Below are 14,738 nucleotides of genomic sequence, written 5' to 3' on the forward strand. Positions count from 1 at the left end.
TGGAAAAACCAAAGTGAGCTTGAGTTTCTCCTTTTACCTGTTGAGTCATTTCTTGACAAGAACGGTTTGATGAAGTGAGTGAAGACTGCTTGCTGTGTGTCTCTGTCCATGGATGCCTTTTGGCTTCCAAATGCCTGAATGCTACATTTGAGAGAAAGCTTTCAACATCTAAACTTCTAGTCAACTGCACATTTGCAGAACAGAGCTATATGTCTCATATTTACTTACACAGTCTGGTATGTCTGGCAGCTGAAGTTTTTGGAGCTAAGGCAAAATAGGAAGTTGAAAGATGGAACGGCCAGAAACGGACGGATCTTTGTCTTGAACCAGCTGGTAATGAACTCCTCACTCTGTAGTTGTGCCTGGCTGAAGTTGTCAATTCTCACTTCTCCAAGAGCCTCGAGCACATTTGACGAGGTCGGGTAGGTGTTGTTGACGGCCTTGAATTGGCAGAAAAATAATTGTAGCTGGACCCAAACTTCACGCAGGGAAATGGTAATATTGTGAAAATGTGATTTTGTACTTACCATGTTAGCAAATGTCTCAAGGGCCTGGTCCAGTACAGCAGAGGCTTTTTGGAAGAAAAGCTTCCAGACTTCTACTGGGTATATGTTTTGGCTTTTCAGTGTGCAGTTCAGCAGTGTGACCAAGTTGCTGGATGTGAGATAGGGAGCCTTGAAAAAGAAAATTGACAAAGAATACAGCCATTTTGTCAGAGCTCATGGAGATTTGTCTCAGGACCATAATGAGGCAAAATCCATGTTCTGTTTTTGGAGTTTAAAAAGGAATCTTACAGAGGAACAGGCATGTTCTGTGATGGTGAAATTGCACAGGGCTGCCGAGGAATTGCCAGCTGACAGGATTTGCTCAAGTTTTGAACTGTGGAAAAAACACAATAAATTGAAATCCAATGTCCCCTTAATTACACTGTGTTAACAAATTTTACCTAGACAGAATCAACATTGAACAAAACGGCATTTCACCCACCCATCAACTCCATTACAAATGAGATTCACTGTGAAAAGAGAATGGTTGTGTGTCAGATAATAGTCCTTCAGAATGCATTTATATCCTTAGAGTTGAAATGTGTACTTCTAGACAGACTTACCATGAACTGGGGTCACCTTGCACTGAAGACAAAGAAAATATGAGTGTTAGTATAGTGGAAACATCTTCTTCAAGTGTAAATACCTTGACTTTGTCACAGTTGGCCCAATTAGTGTGCCAAACCTGGATCAAATATTGGATAACCCATGTAAGACACCCCCCACACCCACCCACCCACCCCCCAAAAAACTAATCTTACCACAAAGGAAGCTGGAACTGAGCAGCCTGTTTGAGAAGAAAAAGAAAGGAAACAAATCAATGGAGTAGTCATTACAGTGCTGGTACTGGGCTTTTGAGAAAAGTTTAGTCAGGAAAGCCCATTTGCCACATACGTGGGAATGTGTCCTGGAGGTACTGCTTGCTTGATCTCACGCCCTGTGAAAGGTCCAGTGGCAATGCTGCCAAACTCTGCGCAAGACCATCGTATCTAAAGGAAGAAAAGAATTCATTGTGACTTGTCAGGAGCCTCAGCTTGGCATTGTGCACACCCAAATGTCTAACTGTGGATATCAGAAATATCTTACACAGCCTGGTAGGATTCACAGGTGATGTTACTGGGGATCACCCGCAAGCTGCTAGGAAGGATGCTCGCCATCACAGGAACCAAATAAACCTGGAACCACTGTTGATAGTCTTCTGGCTGAAAGTCTTTAAGCTGAGGAGCAAGGGCTGTCAAGGTCAGGCTCAACATGGTGTCTCGCACATCTGGATTTTGGATGAGGGTGACATTTCTCTGAAAAGAGAAGGGGATCATAATAAGGTCAGAGAGGAAGTTCTGAAGTCTTTGTGGAAATGCGGAGATGAGGGGGAGCTTATCTAAACTAAATCTTTGTACTTCTGTACAGCAGGGATGCCTCAAGGCATGAAGCATATCAGAAATGGATCATTTTCAGTTAAACACTTGAGCAGGTTTATGAAAGAACACTGTTAACATTTGTTGATGTTTGCGCTGAGGTAAGGTTACCAATGAGAATTCACCTGCTTGTTGATGTTTGCAAAAGCCTGGAAGAATTGGTTGAGCTGCTCATAATCACTGGTCTCTGTCAAGCTTGTCAACACCTCCCTTACAACATGTGCATCGTTTAAAGCACCACTGTTTGGATCTAGGATTAGATCAGCCTTTTGCGATGGTGAAAGAACGTCCAGAACTGCCAGCTATGGATACAAAAAAGTAGAATTCATGAAATGCATGTCTTTTGTATAATTTCCAGAATTTTGCTTTGCTATTCTCAAGAAAGACAGGAAGAGTAATAAGAGTAAAGCTTACCGTAGAGATGTTGAAGTCTTTGAGGTCAGAGTATGATGTATATTGGACGAATGGACCCAGATTTGCTTTAACCCATTGGGCATCACTCTCATTTTGTTGCCTGCAAGCTAAGGCATGCAGACAAAAGTTAGGATGTGCTCAATTTAGCAAGGTTTGTGACTGGTAGACATGAAAGAATTTAAGTTTTTTGTCTGAGTGCTTTTCAAGACATTTCACACTGGAAAGCACATAACGCACCCTATGTCTGCCCTACCTGGCTCATTGATGGCATTTTCAGCATTTCTTAGATAGCCCAGCAGACCATGTGTGATCTCTTGCCGTCTGTACAGTGGCATCTCCTGGATAACTGAAGCCAACCCACTCACACTGCAACAGTTGAAAGAAAACGTTCTCATGCTGTTCTTTGTCAGTATTGTCATTTTCATTTGCAACAAAATCTTGATTGCTCCAAGAAAACTACTCACATGACTTGGTAATTCATGCAGCTGATGTTTGTGGTTGTGTTTATGAGCATTTCTGGAGTAAAACTGGCAAGGATAGGAATCAGTTTCACATGGAACCAAAGTTCATAGTCATTTGTCGTGAAAGTGGAGAAATGTGGACTGATGATGATGAAGGTCGTATTCATGATCCGATCTCTCACAACAGGCTGGAAGTGTGGGCTCTGTCATGTTAAAGTGGAAAAAGACATAAGCAAAGGTGAGATTGCATGTTGGAAGTACACCCATACAACATGGTACAAAAGCTGTAACCATTTGTTTTCTAAGATACAATAGCCAACAATGGATGTAGCGGTTGAGACCTATGTTTTATTCTGTGTTTACTTCTAGAATCAAATATCCGCATTGTCCTCCTTCACCCTTTTAGGAGGCTAGCCTACCTGTCCATTGGCTGTCAGCTGTGTCAGGAATTCATCCACATTTTTTAGAACATTGCCCTCTTCAAGTTTTTCAAACACAAGATCAATAAAATCTGTGTTATTTGAGGCTCCAGAGCTCAGTAGCAGCTGTGCCACCTCAGAGGGATTGAGCGTTGACAACAATCCAGCCTACAACAGGGAATCAACATATTATCAGACAGCAGTAATGACCAATGCTGTGGGTAAAGGATTAGAGTTTGCAACCAAAGAAAGTGTGCTCTATGATTTGCTTGTATTTTTGATATGGCAAAATAAACTCCTGTGTTTGTCTTCTTAAGTCTACAATTTTGTTTTCCTGTTCTTAAGGGAGGACTAGAAGTGCAATGTAGGGCTTACCGTAGAGATGTTGAAGTCTTTGAGGTCAGAGTATGATGTATATTGGACGAATGGACCCAGATTTGCTTTAACCCATTGGGCATCACTCTCATTTTGTTGCCTGCAAGCTAAGGCATGCAGACAAAAGTTAGGATGTGCTCAATTTAGCAAGGTTTGTGACTGGTAGACATGAAAGAATTTGTGGGCAAGTTTTTTGTGTGAGTGCTTTTCAAGACATTTCACACTGGAAAACACATAACGCACCCTATGTCTGCCCTACCTGGCTCATTGATGGCATTTTCAGCATTTCTTAGGTAGCCCAGCAGACCATGTGTGATCTCTTGCCGTCTGTACAGTGGCATCTCCTGGATAACTATAGCCAACCCACTCACACTGCAACAGTTGAAAGAAAACATTCTCATGCTGTTTTTTGTCTCTATTGTCATTTTCATTTGCAACAAAATCTTGATTGCTCCAAGAAAACTACTCACATGACTTGGTAATTCATGCAGCTGATGTTTGTGGTTGTGTTTATGAGCATTTCTGGAGTAAAACTGGCAAGGATAGGAATCAGTTTCACATGGAACCAAAGTTCATAGTCGTTTGTCGTGAAAGTGGAGAAATGTGGACTGATGACGATGAAGGTCGTATTCATGATCCGATCTCTCACAACAGGCTGGAAATGTGGGGTCTGTCATATTAAAGTGGAAAAAGACATAAGCAAAGGTGAGATTGCATGTTGGAAGTACACCCATACAACATGGTACAAAGGCTGTAACCATTTGTTTTCTAAGATACAATAGCCAACAATGGATGTAGCGGTTGAGACCGATGTCTTATTCTGTGTTTACTTCTAGAATCAAATATCCGCATTGTCCTCCTTCACCCTTTTAGGAGGCTAGCCTACCTGTCCATTGGCTGTCAGCTGTGTCAGGAATTCATCCACATTTTTTAGAACATTGCCCTCTTCAAGTTTTTCAAACACAAGATCAATAAAATCTGTGTTATTTGAGGCTCCAGAGCTCAGTAGCAGCTGTGCCACCTCAGAGGGATTGAGCGTTGACAACAATCCAGCCTACAACAGGGAATCAACATAATATCAGACAGCAGTAATGACCAATGCTGTAGGTAAATGAATAGAGTTTGCAACCAAAGAAAGTGTGCTCTATGATTTGCTTGTATTTTTGATATGGCAAAATAAACTCCTGTGTTTGTCTTCTTAAGTCTACAATTTTGTTTTCCTGTTCTTAAGGGAGGACTAGAAGTGCAATGTAGGGCTTACCGTAGAGATGTTGAAGTCTTTGAGGTCAGAGTACGCTGTATATTGGACGAATGGACCCAGATTTGCTTTAACCCATTGGGCATCACTCTCATTTTGTTGCCTGCAAGCTAAGGCATGCAGACAAAAGTTAGGATGTGCTCAATTTAGGAAGGTTTGTGACTGGTAGACATGAAAGAATTTAAGTTTTTTGTCTGAGTGCTTTTCAAGACATTTCACACTGGAAAACACATAACGCACCCTATGTCTGCTCTACCTGGCTCATTGATGGCATTTTCAGCATTTCTTAGGTAGCCCAGCAGACCATGTGTGATCTCTTGCCGTCTGTACAGTGGCATCTCCTGGATAACTGAAACCAACCCACTCACACTGCAACAGTTGAAAGAAAACATTCTCATGCTGTTCTTTGTCTCTATTGTCATTTTCATTTGCAACAAAATGTTGATTGCTCCAAGAAAACTACTCACATGACTTGGTAGTTCATGCAGCTGATGTTTGTGGTTGTGTTTATGAGCATTTCTGGAGTAAAACTGGCAAGGATAGGAATCAGTTTCACATGGAACCAAAGTTCATAGTCGTTTGTCGTGAAAGTGGAGAAATGCGGACTGATGACGATGAAGGTCGCATTCATGATCCGATCTCTCACAACAGGCTGGAAAATTGGCATCTGTGAAATTGAGGTGGAAAAGAAGCTAAGCAATACAGAGACTGCATGTTGTAAATGTACTCATACAACATGTCACAAAGGTTGCAAACAAGTCTTCTCTATGATAGACTCCTTGAAGAGTTGTGTAGCGGTTTAGCAAATGTCTTATTCTGTCTTATCCTGCTGGAATAAAACACCAGGATTGTCCTCCTTCACCCTTTTAGAAGCCTAGCATACCTGTCCATTGGCTGTCAGTTGTGTGAGGAATCCATCCACATTTTCTAGAGCGTTGCCCTCTTGCAGTCGCTCAAACACACGATCAATCAAATCTGTGTTATTGGAGGCTCCCAAACTCAGTACCAGCTGTGCCACCTGAGAAGGACTGAGGACTGACAACAATTCAGCCTACAAAAGAGAACCAGCATAATATCAGACAGCAGTCATGGAAATGTTCTGGGTAAAAGAATTCCGTTTACAGGAAGATGTACATCTGCAGTTGGCACTCACAGCGGACAAATTAGGATTGAAGGCTTCCAAGTCCTGCACAGTTGCAAAATCAGAGAAGTCGCCAAGGTTTGCCTTTAGCCACGCTTGGCTCCCCGTGATAGATGAGACACAGCCAGGATCTGCAGAAAAAGCAAGAAAGTTATTGACAGGGTAATATACCACATGTTGTCATGGAAAAACCAAAGTGAGCTTGAGTTTCTCCTTTTACCTGTTGAGTCATTTCTTGACAAGAACGGTTTGATGAAGTGAGTGAAGACTGCTTGCTGTGTGTCTCTGTCCATGGATGCCTTTTGGCTTCCAAATGCCTGAATGCTACATTTGAGAGAAAGCTTTCAACATCTAAACTTCTAGTCAACTGCACATTTGCAGAACAGAGCTATATGTCTCATATTTACTTACACAGTCTGGTATGTCTGGCAGCTGAAGTTTTTGGAGCTAAGGCAAAATAGGAAGTTGAAAGATGGAACGGCCAGAAACGGACGGATCTTTGTCTTGAACCAGCTGGTAATGAACTCCTCACTCTGTAGTTGTGCCTGGCTGAAGTTGTCAATTCTCACTTCTCCAAGAGCCTCGAGCACATTTGACGAGGTCGGGTAGGTGTTGTTGACGGCCTTGAATTGGCAGAAAAATAATTGTAGCTGGACCCAAACTTCACGCAGGGAAATGGTAATATTGTGAAAATGTGATTTTGTACTTACCATGTTAGCAAATGTCTCAAGGGCCTGGTCCAGTACAGCAGAGGCTTTTTGGAAGAAAAGCTTCCAGACTTCTACTGGGTATATGTTTTGGCTTTTCAGTGTGCAGTTCAGCAGTGTGACCAAGTTGCTGGATGTGAGATAGGGAGCCTTGAAAAAGAAAATTGACAAAGAATACAGCCATTTTGTCAGAGCTCATGGAGATTTGTCTCAGGACCATAATGAGGCAAAATCCATGTTCTGTTTTTGGAGTTTAAAAAGGAATCTTACAGAGGAACAGGCATGTTCTGTGATGGTGAAATTGCACAGGGCTGCCGAGGAATTGCCAGCTGACAGGATTTGCTCAAGTTTTGAACTGTGGAAAAAACACAATAAATTGAAATCCAATGTCCCCTTAATTACACTGTGTTAACAAATTTTACCTAGACAGAATCAACATTGAACAAAACGGCATTTCACCCACCCATCAACTCCATTACAAATGAGATTCACTGTGAAAAGAGAATGGTTGTGTGTCAGATAATAGTCCTTCAGAATGCATTTATATCCTTAGAGTTGAAATGTGTACTTCTAGACAGACTTACCATGAACTGGGGTCACCTTGCACTGAAGACAAAGAAAATATGAGTGTTAGTATAGTGGAAACATCTTCTTCAAGTGTAAATACCTTGACTTTGTCACAGTTGGCCCAATTAGTGTGCCAAACCTGGATCAAATATTGGATAACCCATGTAAGACACCCCCCACACCCACCCACCCACCCCCCAAAAAACTAATCTTACCACAAAGGAAGCTGGAACTGAGCAGCCTGTTTGAGAAGAAAAAGAAAGGAAACAAATCAATGGAGTAGTCATTACAGTGCTGGTACTGGGCTTTTGAGAAAAGTTTAGTCAGGAAAGCCCATTTGCCACATACGTGGGAATGTGTCCTGGAGGTACTGCTTGCTTGATCTCACGCCCTGTGAAAGGTCCAGTGGCAATGCTGCCAAACTCTGCGCAAGACCATCGTATCTAAAGGAAGAAAAGAATTCATTGTGACTTGTCAGGAGCCTCAGCTTGGCATTGTGCACACCCAAATGTCTAACTGTGGATATCAGAAATATCTTACACAGCCTGGTAGGATTCACAGGTGATGTTACTGGGGATCACCCGCAAGCTGCTAGGAAGGATGCTCGCCATCACAGGAACCAAATAAACCTGGAACCACTGTTGATAGTCTTCTGGCTGAAAGTCTTTAAGCTGAGGAGCAAGGGCTGTCAAGGTCAGGCTCAAAATGGTGTCTCGCACATCTGGATTTTGGATGAGGGTGACATTTCTCTGAAAAGAGAAGGGGATCATAATAAGGTCAGAGAGGAAGTTCTGAAGTCTTTGTGGAAATGCGGAGATGAGGGGGAGCTTATCTAAACTAAATCTTTGTACTTCTGTACAGCAGGGATGCCTCAAGGCATGAAGCATATCAGAAATGGATCATTTTCAGTTAAACACTTGAGCAGGTTTATGAAAGAACACTGTTAACATTTGTTGATGTTTGCGCTGAGGTAAGGTTACCAATGAGAATTCACCTGCTTGTTGATGTTTGCAAAAGCCTGGAAGAATTGGTTGAGCTGCTCATAATCACTGGTCTCTGTCAAGCTTGTCAACACCTCCCTTACAACATGTGCATCGTTTAAAGCACCACTGTTTGGATCTAGGATTAGATCAGCCTTTTGCGATGGTGAAAGAACGTCCAGAACTGCCAGCTATGGATACAAAAAAGTAGAATTCATGAAATGCATGTCTTTTGTATAATTTCCAGAATTTTGCTTTGCTATTCTCAAGAAAGACAGGAAGAGTAATAAGAGTAAAGCTTACCGTAGAGATGTTGAAGTCTTTGAGGTCAGAGTATGATGTATATTGGACGAATGGACCCAGATTTGCTTTAACCCATTGGGCATCACTCTCATTTTGTTGCCTGCAAGCTAAGGCATGCAGACAAAAGTTAGGATGTGCTCAATTTAGCAAGGTTTGTGACTGGTAGACATGAAAGAATTTAAGTTTTTTGTCTGAGTGCTTTTCAAGACATTTCACACTGGAAAGCACATAACGCACCCTATGTCTGCCCTACCTGGCTCATTGATGGCATTTTCAGCATTTCTTAGATAGCCCAGCAGACCATGTGTGATCTCTTGCCGTCTGTACAGTGGCATCTCCTGGATAACTGAAGCCAACCCACTCACACTGCAACAGTTGAAAGAAAACGTTCTCATGCTGTTCTTTGTCAGTATTGTCATTTTCATTTGCAACAAAATCTTGATTGCTCCAAGAAAACTACTCACATGACTTGGTAATTCATGCAGCTGATGTTTGTGGTTGTGTTTATGAGCATTTCTGGAGTAAAACTGGCAAGGATAGGAATCAGTTTCACATGGAACCAAAGTTCATAGTCATTTGTCGTGAAAGTGGAGAAATGTGGACTGATGATGATGAAGGTCGTATTCATGATCCGATCTCTCACAACAGGCTGGAAGTGTGGGCTCTGTCATGTTAAAGTGGAAAAAGACATAAGCAAAGGTGAGATTGCATGTTGGAAGTACACCCATACAACATGGTACAAAAGCTGTAACCATTTGTTTTCTAAGATACAATAGCCAACAATGGATGTAGCGGTTGAGACCTATGTTTTATTCTGTGTTTACTTCTAGAATCAAATATCCGCATTGTCCTCCTTCACCCTTTTAGGAGGCTAGCCTACCTGTCCATTGGCTGTCAGCTGTGTCAGGAATTCATCCACATTTTTTAGAACATTGCCCTCTTCAAGTTTTTCAAACACAAGATCAATAAAATCTGTGTTATTTGAGGCTCCAGAGCTCAGTAGCAGCTGTGCCACCTCAGAGGGATTGAGCGTTGACAACAATCCAGCCTACAACAGGGAATCAACATATTATCAGACAGCAGTAATGACCAATGCTGTGGGTAAAGGATTAGAGTTTGCAACCAAAGAAAGTGTGCTCTATGATTTGCTTGTATTTTTGATATGGCAAAATAAACTCCTGTGTTTGTCTTCTTAAGTCTACAATTTTGTTTTCCTGTTCTTAAGGGAGGACTAGAAGTGCAATGTAGGGCTTACCGTAGAGATGTTGAAGTCTTTGAGGTCAGAGTATGATGTATATTGGACGAATGGACCCAGATTTGCTTTAACCCATTGGGCATCACTCTCATTTTGTTGCCTGCAAGCTAAGGCATGCAGACAAAAGTTAGGATGTGCTCAATTTAGCAAGGTTTGTGACTGGTAGACATGAAAGAATTTGTGGGCAAGTTTTTTGTGTGAGTGCTTTTCAAGACATTTCACACTGGAAAACACATAACGCACCCTATGTCTGCCCTACCTGGCTCATTGATGGCATTTTCAGCATTTCTTAGGTAGCCCAGCAGACCATGTGTGATCTCTTGCCGTCTGTACAGTGGCATCTCCTGGATAACTATAGCCAACCCACTCACACTGCAACAGTTGAAAGAAAACATTCTCATGCTGTTTTTTGTCTCTATTGTCATTTTCATTTGCAACAAAATCTTGATTGCTCCAAGAAAACTACTCACATGACTTGGTAATTCATGCAGCTGATGTTTGTGGTTGTGTTTATGAGCATTTCTGGAGTAAAACTGGCAAGGATAGGAATCAGTTTCACATGGAACCAAAGTTCATAGTCGTTTGTCGTGAAAGTGGAGAAATGTGGACTGATGACGATGAAGGTCGTATTCATGATCCGATCTCTCACAACAGGCTGGAAATGTGGGGTCTGTCATATTAAAGTGGAAAAAGACATAAGCAAAGGTGAGATTGCATGTTGGAAGTACACCCATACAACATGGTACAAAGGCTGTAACCATTTGTTTTCTAAGATACAATAGCCAACAATGGATGTAGCGGTTGAGACCGATGTCTTATTCTGTGTTTACTTCTAGAATCAAATATCCGCATTGTCCTCCTTCACCCTTTTAGGAGGCTAGCCTACCTGTCCATTGGCTGTCAGCTGTGTCAGGAATTCATCCACATTTTTTAGAACATTGCCCTCTTCAAGTTTTTCAAACACAAGATCAATAAAATCTGTGTTATTTGAGGCTCCAGAGCTCAGTAGCAGCTGTGCCACCTCAGAGGGATTGAGCGTTGACAACAATCCAGCCTACAACAGGGAATCAACATAATATCAGACAGCAGTAATGACCAATGCTGTAGGTAAATGAATAGAGTTTGCAACCAAAGAAAGTGTGCTCTATGATTTGCTTGTATTTTTGATATGGCAAAATAAACTCCTGTGTTTGTCTTCTTAAGTCTACAATTTTGTTTTCCTGTTCTTAAGGGAGGACTAGAAGTGCAATGTAGGGCTTACCGTAGAGATGTTGAAGTCTTTGAGGTCAGAGTACGCTGTATATTGGACGAATGGACCCAGATTTGCTTTAACCCATTGGGCATCACTCTCATTTTGTTGCCTGCAAGCTAAGGCATGCAGACAAAAGTTAGGATGTGCTCAATTTAGGAAGGTTTGTGACTGGTAGACATGAAAGAATTTAAGTTTTTTGTCTGAGTGCTTTTCAAGACATTTCACACTGGAAAACACATAACGCACCCTATGTCTGCTCTACCTGGCTCATTGATGGCATTTTCAGCATTTCTTAGGTAGCCCAGCAGACCATGTGTGATCTCTTGCCGTCTGTACAGTGGCATCTCCTGGATAACTGAAACCAACCCACTCACACTGCAACAGTTGAAAGAAAACATTCTCATGCTGTTCTTTGTCTCTATTGTCATTTTCATTTGCAACAAAATGTTGATTGCTCCAAGAAAACTACTCACATGACTTGGTAGTTCATGCAGCTGATGTTTGTGGTTGTGTTTATGAGCATTTCTGGAGTAAAACTGGCAAGGATAGGAATCAGTTTCACATGGAACCAAAGTTCATAGTCGTTTGTCGTGAAAGTGGAGAAATGCGGACTGATGACGATGAAGGTCGCATTCATGATCCGATCTCTCACAACAGGCTGGAAAATTGGCATCTGTGAAATTGAGGTGGAAAAGAAGCTAAGCAATACAGAGACTGCATGTTGTAAATGTACTCATACAACATGTCACAAAGGTTGCAAACAAGTCTTCTCTATGATAGACTCCTTGAAGAGTTGTGTAGCGGTTTAGCAAATGTCTTATTCTGTCTTATCCTGCTGGAATAAAACACCAGGATTGTCCTCCTTCACCCTTTTAGAAGCCTAGCATACCTGTCCATTGGCTGTCAGTTGTGTGAGGAATCCATCCACATTTTCTAGAGCGTTGCCCTCTTGCAGTCGCTCAAACACACGATCAATCAAATCTGTGTTATTGGAGGCTCCCAAACTCAGTACCAGCTGTGCCACCTGAGAAGGACTGAGGACTGACAACAATTCAGCCTACAAAAGAGAACCAGCATAATATCAGACAGCAGTCATGGAAATGTTCTGGGTAAAAGAATTCCGTTTACAGGAAGATGTACATCTGCAGTTGGCACTCACAGCGGACAAATTAGGATTGAAGGCTTCCAAGTCCTGCACAGTTGCAAAATCAGAGAAGTCGCCAAGGTTTGCCTTTAGCCACGCTTGGCTCCCCGTGATAGATGAGACACAGCCAGGATCTGCAGAAAAAGCAAGAAAGTTATTGACAGGGTAATATACCACATGTTGTCATGGAAAAACCAAAGTGAGCTTGAGTTTCTCCTTTTACCTGTTGAGTCATTTCTTGACAAGAACGGTTTGATGAAGTGAGTGAAGACTGCTTGCTGTGTGTCTCTGTCCATGGATGCCTTTTGGCTTCCAAATGCCTGAATGCTACATTTGAGAGAAAGCTTTCAACATCTAAACTTCTAGTCAACTGCACATTTGCAGAACAGAGCTATATGTCTCATATTTACTTACACAGTCTGGTATGTCTGGCAGCTGAAGTTTTTGGAGCTAAGGCAAAATAGGAAGTTGAAAGATGGAACGGCCAGAAACGGACGGATCTTTGTCTTGAACCAGCTGGTAATGAACTCCTCACTCTGTAGTTGTGCCTGGCTGAAGTTGTCAATTCTCACTTCTCCAAGAGCCTCGAGCACATTTGACGAGGTCGGGTAGGTGTTGTTGACGGCCTTGAATTGGCAGAAAAATAATTGTAGCTGGACCCAAACTTCACGCAGGGAAATGGCAATATTGTGAAAATGTGATTTTGTACTTACCATGTTAGCAAATGTCTCAAGGGCCTGGTCCAGTACAGCAGAGGCTTTTTGGAAGAAAAGCTTCCAGACTTCTACTGGGTATATGTTTTGGCTTTTCAGTGTGCAGTTCAGCAGTGTGACCAAGTTGCTGGATGTGAGATAGGGAGCCTTGAAAAAGAAAATTGACAAAGAATACAGCCATTTTGTCAGAGCTCATGGAGATTTGTCTCAGGACCATAATGAGGCAAAATCCATGTTCTGTTTTTGGAGTTTAAAAAGGAATCTTACAGAGGAACAGGCATGTTCTGTGATGGTGAAATTGCACAGGGCTGCCGAGGAATTGCCAGCTGACAGGATTTGCTCAAGTTTTGAACTGTGGAAAAAACACAATAAATTGAAATCCAATGTCCCCTTAATTACACTGTGTTAACAAATTTTACCTAGACAGAATCAACATTGAACAAAACGGCATTTCACCCACCCATCAACTCCATTACAAATGAGATTCACTGTGAAAAGAGAATGGTTGTGTGTCAGATAATAGTCCTTCAGAATGCATTTATATCCTTAGAGTTGAAATGTGTACTTCTAGACAGACTTACCATGAACTGGGGTCACCTTGCACTGAAGACAAAGAAAATATGAGTGTTAGTATAGTGGAAACATCTTCTTCAAGTGTAAATACCTTGACTTTGTCACAGTTGGCCCAATTAGTGTGCCAAACCTGGATCAAATATTGGATAACCCATGTAAGACACCCCCCACACCCACCCACCCACCCCCCAAAAAACTAATCTTACCACAAAGGAAGCTGGAACTGAGCAGCCTGTTTGAGAAGAAAAAGAAAGGAAACAAATCAATGGAGTAGTCATTACAGTGCTGGTACTGGGCTTTTGAGAAAAGTTTAGTCAGGAAAGCCCATTTGCCACATACGTGGGAATGTGTCCTGGAGGTACTGCTTGCTTGATCTCACGCCCTGTGAAAGGTCCAGTGGCAATGCTGCCAAACTCTGCGCAAGACCATCGTATCTAAAGGAAGAAAAGAATTCATTGTGACTTGTCAGGAGCCTCAGCTTGGCATTGTGCACACCCAAATGTCTAACTGTGGATATCAGAAATATCTTACACAGCCTGGTAGGATTCACAGGTGATGTTACTGGGGATCACCCGCAAGCTGCTAGGAAGGATGCTCGCCATCACAGGAACCAAATAAACCTGGAACCACTGTTGATAGTCTTCTGGCTGAAAGTCTTTAAGCTGAGGAGCAAGGGCTGTCAAGGTCAGGCTCAAAATGGTGTCTCGCACATCTGGATTTTGGATGAGGGTGACATTTCTCTGAAAAGAGAAGGGGATCATAATAAGGTCAGAGAGGAAGTTCTGAAGTCTTTGTGGAAATGCGGAGATGAGGGGGAGCTTATCTAAACTAAATCTTTGTACTTCTGTACAGCAGGGATGCCTCAAGGCATGAAGCATATCAGAAATGGATCATTTTCAGTTAAACACTTGAGCAGGTTTATGAAAGAACACTGTTAACATTTGTTGATGTTTGCGCTGAGGTAAGGTTACCAATGAGAATTCACCTGCTTGTTGATGTTTGCAAAAGCCTGGAAGAATTGGTTGAGCTGCTCATAATCACTGGTCTCTGTCAAGCTTGTCAACACCTCCCTTACAACATGTGCATCGTTTAAAGCACCACTGTTTGGATCTAGGATTAGATCAGCCTTTTGCGATGGTGAAAGAACGTCCAGAACTGCCAGCTATGGATACAAAAAAGTAGAATTCATGAAATGCATGTCTTTTGTATAATTTCC

The 14,738-nt window shown here is 42.0% G+C and overlaps 1 protein-coding gene across 1 annotated transcript in view; it reads right to left on the reverse strand.

Annotated features, from left to right (window-relative positions):
• The window catches only part of LOC146611913 (uncharacterized), a 61,691-nt gene that overhangs the window by 19,706 nt on the left and 27,247 nt on the right, over positions 1-14,738 (reverse strand). The window contains exons 102-157 of the mRNA XM_085343574.1: positions 14,508-14,684; positions 14,054-14,262; positions 13,862-13,956; positions 13,729-13,754; positions 13,531-13,552; positions 13,410-13,437; positions 13,217-13,301; positions 12,950-13,096; positions 12,651-12,862; positions 12,460-12,563; positions 12,252-12,370; positions 11,982-12,149; positions 11,566-11,765; positions 11,355-11,467; positions 11,102-11,208; positions 10,727-10,894; positions 10,311-10,510; positions 10,100-10,212; positions 9,841-9,947; positions 9,466-9,633; positions 9,050-9,249; positions 8,839-8,951; positions 8,586-8,692; positions 8,297-8,473; positions 7,843-8,051; positions 7,651-7,745; positions 7,518-7,543; positions 7,320-7,341; positions 7,199-7,226; positions 7,006-7,090; positions 6,739-6,885; positions 6,440-6,651; positions 6,249-6,352; positions 6,041-6,159; positions 5,771-5,938; positions 5,355-5,554; positions 5,144-5,256; positions 4,891-4,997; positions 4,516-4,683; positions 4,100-4,299; positions 3,889-4,001; positions 3,630-3,736; positions 3,255-3,422; positions 2,839-3,038; positions 2,628-2,740; positions 2,375-2,481; positions 2,086-2,262; positions 1,632-1,840; positions 1,440-1,534; positions 1,307-1,332; positions 1,109-1,130; positions 988-1,015; positions 795-879; positions 528-674; positions 229-440; positions 38-141 (exon numbers count right to left, since the gene is read on the reverse strand). Of these exons, the coding sequence (XP_085199700.1) occupies positions 38-141; positions 229-440; positions 528-674; positions 795-879; positions 988-1,015; positions 1,109-1,130; positions 1,307-1,332; positions 1,440-1,534; positions 1,632-1,840; positions 2,086-2,262; positions 2,375-2,481; positions 2,628-2,740; positions 2,839-3,038; positions 3,255-3,422; positions 3,630-3,736; positions 3,889-4,001; positions 4,100-4,299; positions 4,516-4,683; positions 4,891-4,997; positions 5,144-5,256; positions 5,355-5,554; positions 5,771-5,938; positions 6,041-6,159; positions 6,249-6,352; positions 6,440-6,651; positions 6,739-6,885; positions 7,006-7,090; positions 7,199-7,226; positions 7,320-7,341; positions 7,518-7,543; positions 7,651-7,745; positions 7,843-8,051; positions 8,297-8,473; positions 8,586-8,692; positions 8,839-8,951; positions 9,050-9,249; positions 9,466-9,633; positions 9,841-9,947; positions 10,100-10,212; positions 10,311-10,510; positions 10,727-10,894; positions 11,102-11,208; positions 11,355-11,467; positions 11,566-11,765; positions 11,982-12,149; positions 12,252-12,370; positions 12,460-12,563; positions 12,651-12,862; positions 12,950-13,096; positions 13,217-13,301; positions 13,410-13,437; positions 13,531-13,552; positions 13,729-13,754; positions 13,862-13,956; positions 14,054-14,262; positions 14,508-14,684 (7,081 nt within the window). The remainder of the gene's footprint in view (positions 1-37; positions 142-228; positions 441-527; positions 675-794; positions 880-987; positions 1,016-1,108; positions 1,131-1,306; positions 1,333-1,439; positions 1,535-1,631; positions 1,841-2,085; positions 2,263-2,374; positions 2,482-2,627; positions 2,741-2,838; positions 3,039-3,254; positions 3,423-3,629; positions 3,737-3,888; positions 4,002-4,099; positions 4,300-4,515; positions 4,684-4,890; positions 4,998-5,143; positions 5,257-5,354; positions 5,555-5,770; positions 5,939-6,040; positions 6,160-6,248; positions 6,353-6,439; positions 6,652-6,738; positions 6,886-7,005; positions 7,091-7,198; positions 7,227-7,319; positions 7,342-7,517; positions 7,544-7,650; positions 7,746-7,842; positions 8,052-8,296; positions 8,474-8,585; positions 8,693-8,838; positions 8,952-9,049; positions 9,250-9,465; positions 9,634-9,840; positions 9,948-10,099; positions 10,213-10,310; positions 10,511-10,726; positions 10,895-11,101; positions 11,209-11,354; positions 11,468-11,565; positions 11,766-11,981; positions 12,150-12,251; positions 12,371-12,459; positions 12,564-12,650; positions 12,863-12,949; positions 13,097-13,216; positions 13,302-13,409; positions 13,438-13,530; positions 13,553-13,728; positions 13,755-13,861; positions 13,957-14,053; positions 14,263-14,507; positions 14,685-14,738) is intronic.

This window comes from Diplotaxodon limnothrissa, linkage group LG19 (assembly GCF_057381915.1).
Source record: "Diplotaxodon limnothrissa isolate DT_005_m linkage group LG19, D_limnothrissa_male_GT1.1, whole genome shotgun sequence".
NCBI lineage: Eukaryota > Metazoa > Chordata > Actinopteri > Cichliformes > Cichlidae > Diplotaxodon > Diplotaxodon limnothrissa.